General features: G+C 42.5%; 7 protein-coding genes across 7 annotated transcripts; 3 read left to right on the top strand and 4 right to left on the bottom strand.

Annotated features, from left to right (window-relative positions):
* Positions 1-30: 30 nt before the first annotated feature.
* On the bottom strand, positions 31-959 carry LOC130527945 (histone H3). The gene has a single exon (XM_057036793.1). The coding sequence runs from the start codon at positions 805-807 to the stop codon at positions 397-399; it is 411 nt and encodes a 136-aa protein (XP_056892773.1). The 5' UTR covers positions 808-959; the 3' UTR covers positions 31-396.
* A 31-nt stretch (positions 960-990) lies between these two features.
* Positions 991-3354, top strand: LOC130527946 (histone H2A-like). The gene is made up of 2 exons (XM_057036794.1): positions 991-1524; positions 2465-3354. The coding sequence occupies exons 1-2, from the start codon at positions 1151-1153 to the stop codon at positions 2475-2477; spliced, it is 387 nt and encodes a 128-aa protein (XP_056892774.1). The 5' UTR covers positions 991-1150; the 3' UTR covers positions 2478-3354.
* Positions 3355-4991: 1637 nt separating this feature from the next.
* Positions 4992-5453, bottom strand: LOC130527952 (histone H2B 1/2-like). Its single transcript, XM_057036801.1, has one exon. The coding sequence runs from the start codon at positions 5409-5411 to the stop codon at positions 5037-5039; it is 375 nt and encodes a 124-aa protein (XP_056892781.1). The 5' UTR covers positions 5412-5453; the 3' UTR covers positions 4992-5036.
* A 1339-nt stretch (positions 5454-6792) lies between these two features.
* On the bottom strand, positions 6793-7262 carry LOC130527949 (histone H2A-like). Its single transcript, XM_057036798.1, has one exon. The coding sequence runs from the start codon at positions 7260-7262 to the stop codon at positions 6885-6887; it is 378 nt and encodes a 125-aa protein (XP_056892778.1). The 3' UTR covers positions 6793-6884.
* Positions 7263-7606: 344 nt separating this feature from the next.
* Positions 7607-8297, top strand: LOC130527943 (histone H3). Its single transcript, XM_057036792.1, has one exon. The coding sequence runs from the start codon at positions 7607-7609 to the stop codon at positions 8015-8017; it is 411 nt and encodes a 136-aa protein (XP_056892772.1). The 3' UTR covers positions 8018-8297.
* A 2440-nt stretch (positions 8298-10737) lies between these two features.
* LOC130527941 (histone H1-like) lies at positions 10738-12146 on the top strand. Its single transcript, XM_057036790.1, has one exon. The coding sequence runs from the start codon at positions 10758-10760 to the stop codon at positions 11379-11381; it is 624 nt and encodes a 207-aa protein (XP_056892770.1). The 5' UTR covers positions 10738-10757; the 3' UTR covers positions 11382-12146.
* Positions 12147-12287: 141 nt separating this feature from the next.
* Positions 12288-13484, bottom strand: LOC130527942 (histone H3-like). Its single transcript, XM_057036791.1, has one exon. The coding sequence runs from the start codon at positions 13453-13455 to the stop codon at positions 12880-12882; it is 576 nt and encodes a 191-aa protein (XP_056892771.1). The 5' UTR covers positions 13456-13484; the 3' UTR covers positions 12288-12879.
* Positions 13485-15136: the final 1652 nt, after the last annotated feature.

The following is a 15136-nucleotide window of genomic DNA, read 5'->3' as shown; positions in this document are numbered from 1 at the left end:
CTAATGCATTTGAGCAGAGAAGGAAGAAAATCAGTTTAAACTCCTTTATTTAGATTTTCTCAGCAGGTTTACAAACTGCAACCAGCACATCAATTAGTCCATTAATTGTCTCAATGATGTGCAAAAAGAAATTGGACAGCATATACATACACTTTACATATGAGAGCAGGGACAGACATTTGTAAGGCTTTCAGAGATTTAGATATTTGTTTCCAATGTGGAACTTATTCTATATAAGATAACAAGGTGAGTAATACAATCTGTATACAGTGTATTTTTTATTATAGCAAGCCCCTTTTGTAGTTTTCTGGATAGTATGGAACCAAGCTCCTATTAGAATATTTGATGTGGCTCTTAAAAGAGCCTTTGTTATTTTTTGGTGTGCGAGCAGACAGTTTAAGCTCTCTCTCCACGGATACGCCGGGCCAGCTGGATGTCTTTAGGCATGATGGTCACCCTCTTGGCGTGGATGGCGCACAGGTTGGTGTCTTCGAACAGACCCACCAGATAAGCCTCGCTGGCCTCCTGCAGAGCCATGACGGCCGAGCTCTGGAAGCGCAGGTCGGTCTTGAAGTCCTGGGCGATCTCCCTCACCAGGCGCTGGAAGGGCAGCTTGCGGATCAGCAGCTCGGTAGATTTCTGGTAACGACGGATCTCTCTCAGAGCGACGGTGCCGGGCCTGTAACGGTGAGGCTTCTTCACTCCGCCGGTGGCCGGGGCGCTTTTACGCGCGGCCTTGGTGGCCAGCTGCTTTCTGGGAGCTTTACCTCCGGTGGACTTACGGGCGGTCTGCTTAGTTCTTGCCATTGCTCTGTACTGCTGAGACGCGGGACACGAGGAAATTGCAACTTTGGCCGCCGACGCTCTTCTTAAAGCGCTACAGCGGCTGGAAGAGCGATGACGCTGCTTCAGACTGGGACTCGCGATTGGTTAGATGAGCCTCTGCAGCTCCAGCACCGCCCGGGGGAGCGACCACTACCCGGGTGTCGGCTCCTTATTGGTGGCTCCTGCTGTTCAAAAAGTCCGCCAAATTACTCTTTCCTGGTTGGTGGAACTACACTCGTCGGACACGCTGTAGGCATATAAGTCGGGTGTGTGGCGACACAAGCCTCATTCTAGATTTTTGAAGTCTTTTGAATACGCATTGAAGATGAGTGGACGTGGCAAAACCGGCGGCAAAGCCAGAGCAAAGGCAAAGACTCGCTCCTCTCGGGCTGGACTGCAGTTCCCAGTGGGCCGTGTGCACAGGCTGCTCCGCAAAGGCAACTATGGCGAGCGCGTCGGTGCTGGTGCTCCCGTCTATCTGGCCGCAGTGCTGGAGTATCTGACTGCTGAGATCCTGGAGTTGGCTGGCAACGCTGCCCGCGACAACAAGAAGACTCGTATCATCCCTCGTCACCTGCAGCTGGCTGTGCGTAACGACGAGGAGCTGAACAAACTGCTGGGAAAAGTCACCATCGCTCAGGGCGGCGTGTTGCCCAACATCCAGGCTGTTCTCCTGCCCAAGAAGACTGAGAAAGCCAAGTAAATGCTTCTTTCTCAAAATACCCAAAACGGCTCTTTTAAGAGCCACTCACTACAATCTAAAAGCATAGTTTTATATTGAAAAAAATATATGCCCACGTATACAATTTAAATTTTGACTTGATGCAAGTTGGCCTATTTTAACGCACTACTGCTAAAATGTATAAATGCTATACACCTATTTGAACGCACTCATTTAGGCATGTAAAGACTGATATGGACTTAACACATAGTGAGTATCAATATATTTATAATGCAATTGACATGTCAACTCATGAAAGACTGCAATTGCTGATTATTGCATTATTAATTGAATAATATGCAATTTGGGAAGTGTGAACAAAGTTTGTAAGAAGCAGCTGTACTCGGATTGCTGTCCACTGTATAGTTGTTTAATTACAGTGTTGGGAGTGAGAGAGTGGTGCATTAAATAATTTAAATGTATGAAGTGATGTTGTAAAGGTCTCTGGGTCAGACAGGAGGCCCAAATGGATATCAGAGAACTCACTTTAGGCTGGTCATAGATTCTGGTTTATAAACTGTTAAAGTGACTAAAGTTTCTGCCAGGAAGTGAGCTGCAGCTAGTTTATTTGGCAGAGCTAAAGCTTAAAGCTCCAATTTGCCGAAGTCACCTGACCTGGGAAAAAGGTCAAATTTATAAGTTATAACTGAGTCTGAAGCTCTAGCTTGCTGCACTGTGTGTGAAAGTATAATATAAGTATTATAATTTTTCCTTGATCAAGTTCACAATAAATGTCAAGCAGACTGCAAAACAATCTTTCCAGTGCTTTTTTTTTTTTTTGTATTTTAACCAATATACTCATTTGGTGAAACTTTTCCAATAGCCAGTGGTTACATGTTCAGTATTTGTTCTAATTACTACTACTCGGATGTGTACAAAGATCGATTCAAATGTGGCCATGTGTACTACATTTCTTAGGTCAACACGATAGATGGCGTAAACGAGCCATACAGATGCGGCGCGAAGAGGCGGAAGGAACAGACTGTGGTGTTTTCCCCTACGTCCTCAGACACTTGTGACGTAGTTATACTCATTTCAGCAGAATACATGAGTTGCAGAGTGAGTTTACATCTGTGCATGTAGTCTGTGAATGAGTGGTATACAGACAAGGGAGCCATGGCAGGATTTTCTGCTCTGCCCGGGTATCAAGATGCTTTATCTGTTTCAGCACAAAACACCAGGTGAAAGACTGCAATAACTCTGCTGAGAGTGTAACCTTTTGGAAAATGAGGCCATATTTATTTTCACTCTCTACAACAATAAGGCCGAGGACCTGAGGCCAAAAGAAGAGGACCACAACAGACAGAGGCTTATTATCGAGGGCTGGCAGAGGGAGAGGCTGAGGAAGAGGCAACTTCCTGTAAACACCCTGAGAACCAGGTCCATAAACCTGTGAATCTGAATGGAGGTCCCAGCACAAACTCATGGAACTCAGAGAGCGGACCGCACGGCCCTCGGGAGATGACAACCGAATGGAGATCCAGCAGGAGGCCGCCAACATCAGCCTGGCTTAGTTATTCCATCTTTCTTAATATGATGCCTTGGAGACAGTAAGGGAGGCAGCCCTGGAGGCAGAGAGTGTCAGAGGAGACAAGAACTACGATTCGGCCAGGAACCATCATCACTGAAGACACAGCTGCCCAGCAGCGAGACCCACTTCAGTGAAGATGATAAAACACCGGTTGCGATAAGGTCACATGCACGTTCGATTCGGAAAAGGGCAGTTACAATCCCTTGCAAAATGTACAATGTCATTTGTGTAAAAAAAAAGTCCCAATGCAAATAATAAAATTACACTGTAAAAATGACTTTGATATCCACCTCAAACTGTAATTTAAGAGGGATCAAGTCAAGAAAATAGACAAACTAAAATGAGTGCAAGAACTGAGGCTGATAACTAAAGATGTTGACGATGTTTCTGCAATGTGGACAAAAGGAACAAATGTCTTTTTAAAAAAGTTCCAGTGTAGATTGTTAAATCAAACACAAAATGTTAAACAGAGACTTAATGAATATATTCTTGGCTCTCCAAACAAAAACAGGTAAAACATAAGACATTAATAACCTGGATGACATTAAGATACAACTGAATAAAATGAACAATGTCTCATACAGTGTGTGCCCATAAGCAAGAGTCGTTTTCATTTTTAAAGCACTAGCATTTTCATTGACTATTATAAGTTGGGCTGGACATTATAATATTGAAATGGACATCTAAAAGTAGATGAAGATGATTATGATAATATTGTGATATGGCATAGGCCCAAGTGTTGTCTTCTTTGGTTTTAAAGGCTATGTTAGCTTACATTGAAACAGTTCTTAGTCTGGACAATTTCTTTTATTCAAAACCTGAACCACAAAGGTTCAAACCATTTTAAATAATTGTACTTGCCCTCACTTTGAAGACTAGAAGCTTTTTTCATCAGCTTGTGACAGAACTTTCCCCGTCGCTGTGATAAGAAACATGTACCGGTACTTTGTCCGAAATGAGCACAGGAGTTTAGAAGAGTCAAGTCCAAAAGGTTTATTTTCCCAAAACAGCGATGGAGCAGGACAAATAGATTTTACCATTAATTTGTCCTCATCACTGCTGGATTCCTTAAAAGCATTATGAGATGTCATCTCTCACTGTTTGTACTCCTGTATTGATAAGTGTATGCTGACGTAACCCTTCAGGGTCCAATTCAACTTTCCTTTGATATCACCCAGACTGTAGTTGTGGTCCAATGTTGGATGACTACCTGACAACAAAACCATCACATTGCACCTGGTTTCCTGGTTTAAGCAGCAGGACATAAGAGAAAATGTGTAGGCAATTTCTGTGGCCAGACTGTCAAGTGCCGACTGACCATCGGAGGCAGTGAGAGCCATCACTGATTCACCCTCATTAAATAGACTTGCAAACTGCATTTTGGCATCAAAGTTTGAATAATATGCTTTAGATGAGGTCAAATGGGTAGTTGTAGTTTTTAAAATGTATAAAGTAATAAGCTGTTAGTATTGTGAAAAAAAAGAGACCCCTATATTAATATAAATCAGACTTTTACATATCCAATGTAAATGATAAATATCTGAGTGAACCAACCCCTATATTTTTATTAGATTTAGAAGTTGTATTATGTATATTTGTATTATGTATCTTTAGAACTACCCAAGAACACCAAGTCATTTTACAACCAGAAATATACATACAGCCATATACTAATAATGGTCCCCTTGGTTTTCCCCTTCTACACATTTTGTAGGTCTGTAAAGCTTGTGTGGTAGCTGAGAATCACTAATCAAGTCTGGTTTAAACAGTCACCTTCACTTTTCAGCAGATGTTGCAGTAATGTTTTACACCACATGAGGCAGTCGACAGTTAATTCAGCAGTTCAGTGCGTTTTTTCCAGCTCAGTTTAAGTTTTGAAGATTCCATGTAAATGTATGCTCTGAAGAGGATGTGGTGGCTCTTAGAAGAGCCGTTGGTTTGAGACTTTTGACAAGATGTCTACTTGGAGCTGGTGTACTTGGTCACGGCCTTGGTGCCCTCAGACACGGCGTGCTTGGCCAGCTCCCCGGGCAGCAGCAGCCTCACGGCGGTCTGGATCTCCCTGGACGTGATGGTGGACCTCTTGTTGTAGTGGGCCAGGCGAGAGGCCTCGGAAGCGATGCGCTCGAAGATGTCGTTGACGAACGAGTTCATGATGCTCATGGCCTTGGACGAGATGCCGGTGTCGGGGTGCACCTGCTTCAGCACCTTGTACACGTAGATGGCGTAGCTCTCCTTCCTGGTCTTCCTCTTCTTCTTGCCTCCCTTAGCGGCCGTCTTGGTCACGGCTTTCTTGGAGCCCTTCTTGGGCGCGGACTTTGCTGCATCAGGCATCTTGTTGTAGATCACGAAGAACAAACAACTGTGACGCAGGAAGCGAGAAGGCCCTTTTTTATACGGGCTTTATGGAAATACAACCGTGTGATCTCCCCCCTGCGATTGGTTGAACTGCGCACACGTGATCATTTACGGGGTCGTTTTCTTTTTTTTATCAAAATTAAACTTTATTGAGGTTTCACATCGACATTTTTTTCCCCTTCATACACACAGTGTCCCCTGCTATTTTAATTCAGTTCTTTATTTAAACAGTGACTTTTAATATTAGCAGATTTGCTGAATCACCACCACACACCTCGTTTCCACAACTTTATTACATTAATGCAACTGTTTTTTTGTATCCCTTATTATACTGATTTTTTGATTATGATCAAACCTATTTGTAAAACCTATCTTCTCCCACAGCTTTCTGGACCTCTAACACTCAAAGAATAGGTGTTCTGTTGTTTCTTCATCCTGGCAGTTATCAAATGGAAATCTATTTGTTGTGACAGCAGTTTAACATTTAACTGCCCGGACTGCTAATCACCCATCAGCCACATTGTATCTCTTGTTTTCTTTTAATGAAGATGTTTCCGATGCAGTGATTGTAGGGGAACGTGCCAGTATTATCACTTATTTTGTTGTATATTTGTTTGATGGACATGTCACACCACTATATGGTTAGATTTTCCAGGTTATTAAATAACTGTGCAATGGTTTATAATATGACATTAATCATTTTAACAGTCCTATTTACTTTGTCTATCCAAATGACCTCTCACATCTTGATGCAACATTTTTACAAAATGCATTATTTAATCTCAAATCATTTGTCCCCAAACCTCCATCTTCACTTTTGTATAAAACCTCTTTTTCCTCTTCTCCAATCATGAGCTCTTTTTCACCAGTAGATAAAATTCTGCACTTTTACCACATCTTGTCTATTAGAATTATGTACACAAGAAAAATACAAAACAGTGACATCTTCACATTGTATCACATGATTTTCAGATGCTCCTATTGTAGAATTTGTGATGGTATATTCTGATTTTGTGTGCATAGTTTATAATTGAGACATGAGATTCCTTAGTTGTGCCAAAAAGCAAAGATTCAGTCTATAATTCATATTTTACCATGATTAATTTACTTTACACAGGAAGAAACAAAACCTGAAAGAAGTTGATGTGATTACCCATACTTTCTCTTATAGGGTGGTGCAAGTTCTCATATTTATATGCATGATTCTGATGTTTTACTAGCAGCTTTTTGGGCAGTAATTCCTCCCATTTATAGCATTACATTCTAACTTTTTCAGTTCAATTGCCCAATGATCAAGTTTTAATTAATGAGCCTTAAACTGAGGTTGTCAATTAATATACTTGTTGATCACCATTCATTATGATGAGAATTTGCTCTTTACTAGATTGTGTGTGGCTCTGAAAAGAGCCCTTTTGGAGTCAGAATAAAGCAGTCATCAACTACACGGATCTATTTCGCCTTCTCGGTCTTCTTGGGCAGAAGAACAGCCTGGATGTTGGGCAACACGCCGCCCTGAGCGATGGTGACTTTTCCCAGCAGTTTGTTCAGCTCCTCGTCGTTACGCACAGCCAGCTGCAGGTGACGAGGGATGATACGAGTCTTCTTGTTGTCGCGGGCAGCGTTGCCAGCCAACTCCAGGATCTCAGCGGTCAGATACTCCAGCACTGCGGCCAGATAGACGGGAGCACCGGCACCGACGCGCTCGCCATAGTTGCCTTTGCGGAGCAGCCTGTGCACACGGCCCACTGGGAACTGCAGTCCAGCCCGAGAGGAGCGAGTCTTCGCCTTTGCTCTGGCTTTGCCGCCGGTTTTGCCACGTCCACTCATCTTCAATGCGTATTCAAAAGACTTCAAAAATCTAGAATGAGGCTTGTGTCGCCACACACCCGACTTATATGCCTACAGCGTGTCCGACGAGTGTAGTTCCACCAACCAGGAAAGAGTAATTTGGCGGACTTTTTGAACAGCAGTAGCCACCAATAAGGAGCCGACACCCGGGTAGTGGTCGCTCCCCCCGGGCGGTGCTGGAGCTGCAGAGGCTCATCTAACCAATCGCGAGTCCCAGTCTGAAGCGGCGTCATCGTTCTTCCAGCCGCTGTAGCGCTTTAAGAAGAGCGTCGGCGGCCAAAGTTGCAATTTCCTCGTGTCCCGCGTCTCAGCAGTACAGAGCAATGGCAAGAACTAAGCAGACCGCCCGTAAGTCCACCGGAGGTAAAGCTCCCAGAAAGCAGCTGGCCACCAAGGCCGCGCGTAAAAGCGCCCCGGCCACCGGCGGAGTGAAGAAGCCTCACCGTTACAGGCCCGGCACCGTCGCTCTGAGAGAGATCCGTCGTTACCAGAAATCCACCGAGCTGCTGATCCGCAAGCTGCCCTTCCAGCGCCTGGTGAGAGAGATCGCCCAGGACTTCAAGACCGACCTGCGCTTCCAGAGCTCGGCTGTCATGGCTCTGCAGGAGGCCAGCGAGGCTTATCTGGTGGGTCTGTTCGAAGACACCAACCTGTGCGCCATCCACGCCAAGAGGGTGACCATCATGCCTAAAGACATCCAGCTGGCCCGGCGGATCCGTGGAGAGAGAGCTTAAACTGTCTGCTCGCACACCAAAACACAACAAAGGCTCTTTTAAGAGCCACATTAAATTTTCTAAAAGGCGCTTGTTCCATCTTTTGTAAATTCTTGTGCATAAAAAATTGGTAAATTTGACAACTTGTTTCCTCTTTTAACAAAATGTGACAGTCTTGAAGAAAATTTGAAATGTAAATATGAATAGTATACAGGTATATCTATGTAAACATGTTAAATGTAAATTTTAAGCATGAATGTAACTATGAATAAATGTTGATTGTGAATTACAAAGCGAAATCTAAATATGTCTAAATGTTAAATAACTAGACAAGTGTTACACTAAAACTTCAACCTCAAACAGCATACAGCCCGGCCCACTCCTGTCTGGATTGTTGGACAACACCAGAGGGAAAACTGAAGTGAAATAGATCAAACTCTGCTGCCTTGTCTAATTTTGCTACCACTCCTTTTACATTAGTTGTGTCTACATCTCTATGTACTAATGTTACCATATAAAACATATTCTTTTGTGTATTTCTTCTATGTTTAATTCAATATTTTAGGAGGAGGATATTTGATGGTCCAACAGTGCCCTAGCAACACGATATGCAATTTATTATCTACTTACACCATCTGCATTTTGAAGAGTAAGGCCAACCTAAGGTTACATACATAATAATTCTTACTGAATGTTGAGTAACTGGTTGTGAAAGTTATTGGGTACTGTACTGCCCATGTGCAGAACCACAGAGTAGCACTTTTTGATAGGTGGCAGAAATCAACAGGGCGCCTGGGTTGTCAGCCATGTTATCCATTGATCAAGAGTCAGTTGTGGGCATGGCTGCACTTTAGTTTACTCTCGGTGAGATATTTATCATTTACATTCGACATCTACATGTATATGTAAAAGTCTGATTTATATTTTACACACACACACAATATATATATATATACACACATAATTTCATATTTACCCTTGATTGGATTTTTCTAAATGTAAAGAAACTAGTTGTGATATTTAAAAAAAAAAAAAGGCAGCCTATACATCACAGTTGAAGCATTCCATAATGCTGTACTGACCAGGTAATCTGTAAATTAATTGAGCGTATTGTTGTCTCCCTAGGCCTTAGTTGCCAAGGTATAACTTGCATTTATTTGTCTTTGTTTTGAAGAAGTATGTCTCATACACTACCAAATGGCTGAGCCCAAATTAGTTGACTGTCCACCCACTGAAAAAGCTAGATGTTAGCCAAAATTAATAATAGATACTGTATAATGTAATGACCACCACACAAATTCAGTCTGGGGCATGTGAAACTACAAATATACTTTAGCTGAATATTTAGTACATTACCATAGGTAATTAACAGTTGCATTCATTTATTTGCTAAATGAAAATGTAAAAAATGTCTCATTCATGCTGGTTGTGTCTTTCATTTAGTTATTGCAGCATAATGCCTAAAAGGATAGGAAAATAAAAAGAAAGGAGCTACAACAGGCGCCCTGTGTATAGTCCAGAGAAATAAAACAACATTTGAACTGACTAATCCTAGCCAGTGTCATAGTCTTCTTGATGGGTCAAGTAATTTTAATAACCTATTGCCATAAATGAATATACAGTTCCATTCAACATGTATCTGTATTAGTTGGGCTTTTATTTCTATTCTTTTTTTAAATACCACGGTGATGTTATTAGGCAGCCAGCGGTGGCCTATACCACAAAGCTTCTTCTTTTTTTCCCCACTGAAAATACCTGTGCACGCACGCCACTGCAGATCCGGCTGTCAAACTATGTTTACTATTACAAACTAAATTATTGTTAGTTAATTACAGGTTTCTAATTCAGCTTCTGCCTCTCAGGCATAGGGGGACATAAACTGCTTCTTACGTCAAACTGTCTCAGTAATTCCCCGGCCAAACTAATACTCTTGATGTTTCACCATGGGACAGAAAGCCTTTTATACAGCATCGAATGTAGCAGTGTAAATCGAATATTCGCATACAGTACTTTGTAAGATCTGACGGATGTGCATACAGTAATGACATTTACTGACCCCATAAAGCCAGGTAAGAGTCTGTCCAGCCTGCTCGGACTGCAGGTGGGTTTATGTAAATTCTACTTACCAGACTGTCCTAAGTCTCAGAACCAGGCAAGTGAAAAATTTGCAGCCTTACCAGTATATTATAAATGAGAATTATGTTAAGAATTAAGGATTAACACGGTTGATATCAGCGCTGCCGCCATTGTGCCTAAACATCAGAGATGTGTTTGCTGCTTCCACACCAACATCCATTTCTCACAAAATAACAGAGAAACGATTGATATGTTTGCTTGAAATCCATAGTGAACCATTTATTCTAGCCTCAAAGCTGTTTGTAATGAAGCTTGACGCTTTAAAAAATATTTTACGAGCGAATTACTAGGCACGAGTCAGTAAGCGTCGCTCGTCAAGACTGGGAATACTTGAGCTTTGGAGGCGAAATAACTTAAATACGGAGAGTATTAGAAGGCTGTGTGAGTTGAGTGTGAAGAAGTGAATGTTCGCTATGGGTTCCTTGCACAGAAAGGCTTGCGCAGCTCGCTATCGTTGATTTGTTCAGCTTTTTAGGATGGTGAGAAAGCACAAGTTGGACGAGATTCGGGCGGCTGCGAGGAAGCAGCGAGCTGGTTGAGTCTTCACGGTTCTCATGGTGTGTTTAAGTGCAGTTGTGCGCGCCGGATTCGTCGTTTGACTCAAACACACACACCCACAGTGAAGATGGCAGAAGTAGCACCCGCCCCAGCGCCCGCCGCTCCGGCGAAAGCCGCAAAGAAGAAGGTTTCCAAGGTGAAGAGGTCGGGCCCGACCGTGAACGAGCTGATCGTCAAAGCCGTGTCGGCGTCCAAGGAGCGCAATGGCGTGTCTCTGGCGGCACTGAAGAAGGATCTGGCAGCCGGCGGATACGACGTGGACAAGAACAAGGCTCGCTTGAAGATGGCCGTGAGAAGTTTGGTGAGTAAGGGCACCCTGGTGCAGACCAAGGGCACCGGAGCGTCTGGGTCTTTCAAGATGAACAAGAAGGCAGCGGAGCCGGCCGCCAAGAAGAAGCCCGCAGCCAAGAAGCCCGCAGCCAAGAAAGCGGCTCCTAAAGCGAAGAAGGCAGCCGCACCTAAAGCTGCTGCTGCCAAGAAGCCCAAGGTGAGCGCAGCCAAGAAGGCGGCAGCAGCTCCTAAGAAGTCGCCGAAGAAGGCTGCGGCGGCTAAGAAGGTGGCCAAAAGCCCGAAGGCGAGCGCGAAGAGCCCGAAAAAAGTGGCGAAGAAGACCCCCGCGACAAAGAAGGCCCCGGCAAAGAAGACGCCAGTGAAGCCCAAAGCCAAGAAGGCAGCACCCAAGAAGAAGTGAACATCTCGACTACTCCCTCAAAGGCTCTTTTCAGAGCCACCACAGCATTTGAGAGAACAACACTCCCTTTACTTAACATGATCTTTCTCTATTCATTTATGTTGAAGTCCCCATTTCAAGGGAGACACTGACTTACTGGGCCTTTTTGCTGGACTTGCTAAGGTTCAGTCACACCTAAAATATCAACTATGGGGGGGGTGAAACAATATTCAATATGTCATAAACAAGATATTCTGATCATTGATGCACCACAGTATCCAGAAACAAAAATGCACTTTTAATGCTAAAACTACCCCCAATAACAGACATGTAGAAAACTGATCCAAGCCAGTATTCTCTTGTTAAGTGTACATTCACTCACTTGAGTGCTCATAATACTGCATTACTTTCTTCTCAATCATTTCTGGATACAAATTAGACTATTTTAGCCAGAAACAACACAGAACAAGGGAAGTTGCTGCGTGTAAAGCTGCAATTGTGACACTGAAGTAAATATAAAGAATGCAATATTTTCACTTGATGTATTAAAATAGCCTGTTCTTAATGACAGATTATGGCAAAATGCAAAAGACTCCATAGAAAGAGAAATTTTCCAAGGTAGAAAATTCAAGACAAGGGGTACCAGATAATAAATTACTATACAGTGATTTTTAGATCCTCTAGAGAACCAAAATATAAACTGGTCTCATAATATACAATAAAATAATTACATGTATGGTGGCATCTTCTACTACAAGCACCTGGATACCTCAGACTATGCTCAATGTATCAAGAACATCTTCAATAAAAACCTCTCAGAAAATAAAAGGGATACAATGCGGCTAATATCAGTGGGGTGATTAGCAGTACGGGCAGTTGTTCAATGGAGTTGCTATGTTAAAAACCAGGAGGTGCTCATTTGACAACTGCCAGGCGGAGGAATCAATAGCACATTTATTGCTGGAGTGTCAGAGAGGTGTGGGAGAAGATGTCACAAATGGGTTTAAACATCAACAGGAAATCAGTATTTTTTGGAATCTTCATGGAAAAACTGTACAAGAAATTTACCCGAGGACCATCTGCACTGCAACAAAGAAGCAGGTCGCTCGACATAACAAAAACCCACACCATGGCACTTGGCTGTCCTGTAACTTAAATGTGTAAACATCATACTTGATATAAATTTATTCCTACCGTCATTTAACTGTATCCTGTGTAAAACTTACAAGCTTATATTAAGTTTGTGTCAAAAAAAGCCAAATGCAATGTTCAACTAAATGAAAGGCATAACCCTAAAGTTTAAGTATAACATTGTAACCAGGGGACCCACGAACAAAAAGCACATGAGCTTCCATAAAACCAGGTTACTCAGCCATATTTTCATGATTACAATTCAAACGAGTAACTAGTCAATGAAAAATGAAGTGCCAGAATGTAAACAAAGGATGAAGCCCTTTGCTTTAAACTGATGTGGCTCTTAAAAGAGCCTTTGTTGTGTTTTGGTGTGCGAGCAGACAGTTTAGGCTCTCTCTCCACGGATACGCCGGGCCAGCTGGATGTCTTTAGGCATGATGGTCACCCTCTTGGCGTGGATGGCGCACAGGTTGGTGTCTTCGAACAGACCCACCAGATAAGCCTCGCTGGCCTCCTGCAGAGCCATGACGGCCGAACTCTGGAAGCGCAGGTCGGTCTTGAAGTCCTGGGCGATCTCTCTCACCAGGCGCTGGAAGGGCAGCTTGCGGATCAGCAGCTCGGTGGATTTCTGGTAACGACGGATCTCTCTCAGAGCGACGGTGCCGGGCCTGTAACGGTGAGGCTTCTTCACTCCGCCGGTGGCCGGGGCGCTTTTACGCGCGGCCTTGGTGGCCAGCTGCTTTCTCGGAGCTTTACCTCCGGTGGACTTACGGGCGGTCTGCTTAGTTCTTGCCATTGTTAACTCTGAGGAAAAGTAAGACAACTGTGCGAAATCGCTCCTCTTAAACTGGAGCACGATGACGCTGTTTTTTCCCCGAGCTTGTGATTGGTCACACGATCTTCGTCGCGGTAATCTTTGCTCCCCATTGGAGAACCATGTGTTTGAAACAAACGACGACATAAAAGCGCAAAAAGGTCCTCGCTTCTGATTGGTTTGTTGTGGAACGTGCGCGCCAAGTGACGAGTAACCGTCCTCCCGGCTCTGCAAAATTTAACGGTTGGACTCCAGCAATACAATGGGCCCCTTCAAATATTAAACTAACGTTTGACTTTAGTTTAAACCAATATTTTTACATCTGTGAATATGAATGAGTCCAGCAGTCAAACTAAAATAGTTCCCCATTTTAATATCCTCGTATAGTTTAAAATAAAATAACACCAGGGTAAGAATGGCCCAAAATAATCTACAAAAGAACTGTGAATAGGGGATCTTAATAACCAAAAGAGACCCGAAAACAACAATCACGAAAAATAAAGAACGATATGAAGGGAGCAAATAACCGTAACGTGGTATTTAAAGGATCTTCACCATTCAGCAGAACTAGAAAAAGACTATTCACGTTTACCTTTGTGTCTATGAAATATATATTTGTATGACCGATAGGTGGAGCTGTTTCTCTTCTACATGTAGTCTGTCGCCACAGCGTTGAGGAATCTAATGTATTTCTCCAGCTGACCTAATCGTTAGTATAATTGGAATTTAGCAAGAAAACCATTACATCTGTGTTTTTGTTTTTCACCTGTACAAATACTGAACAAAATTTAGCTTTTAAAATATCTCAATAACCTCATGAGTAATTATGGATATAATTAATAAATACAGAAGTGATCAGATTACCTCCACCTTATCTATTATTTTCTTTTTCACTCATAGCTCCTGTTTCTCCTTTTGTTGAGAATTTGCTACATCAGAAGTGTAAAAAGTGATTTGGTGATTTAAAGTCTGTATTTTAGGCTTTAGACAAGTTTGGTTAATAACAGTAAAGCAGAAGATCCAAAATGGAGGTACATTTCTTTTGGTCTCTTTCTAATGGGGCAGAGGTCTCTGACCTCCTCATATATAACCGTGCACCTATTTTAGGCATTAGCGTTATCCGATAAGCTATTTGCTGATCCTAGCCTCGCAGACCACGGAAGCCTGCATATCTGTTCTTTTACACTTTGGCTTCTATGTGAACAATTTCAACATATTTTGCCATCAAAAATATTCTTGTTTTTAAAGTACTTTGCACTTTCTTTATGTAATGCATATGTTTCTATTACATATCTGAGGCAAGGTGAACTGATTTTGTTGGGTTTGGATACACGCCTCTATCATTAAAGCTGCCTCTCCCTCACCAACTAATATCTACTAATATTTCATAATCAAAGAGATGGCTTTTTTTTCTTTTTCTTTTGGAAGAACTAGGATGATTCCCTCGCATGCCAAGTGACTTTTTTATTTTTTTAAGTTCAGTAAGTGATGTACTAGGCTTACCTAGAGACAGGCTGAGGTTAGGTTAGTTGTGTAACAAGTTTAGCCCTTTCAGGACTTTACATTGTCCTAAAAATAGAAATGAAGGGTCATTTACAGAACCCAGGAGAATCACCCCTTCAGTGCCACTTATAGTGATGATGCTGGCTGATGATACTGTAAAGACACGCACAAGGTATCAATGGGTATTTAATCAAATATTTTGCTACATTTACAAAGGGTATTTTAGTCTCATCAGACATAGATACTGAATTAAAAGTTTAATCCAAAGTATTTGAAACCTCATGACAGCCTCCACAGTGTTACATCAAGGAGTCATCAAGATAGT

Source organism: Takifugu flavidus, chromosome 6 (assembly GCF_003711565.1).
Source record: "Takifugu flavidus isolate HTHZ2018 chromosome 6, ASM371156v2, whole genome shotgun sequence".
Lineage (NCBI taxonomy): Eukaryota > Metazoa > Chordata > Actinopteri > Tetraodontiformes > Tetraodontidae > Takifugu > Takifugu flavidus.
Note: the sequence above shows the minus strand (reverse complement) of the source record. Positions and strands in the feature narration are given on the sequence as shown.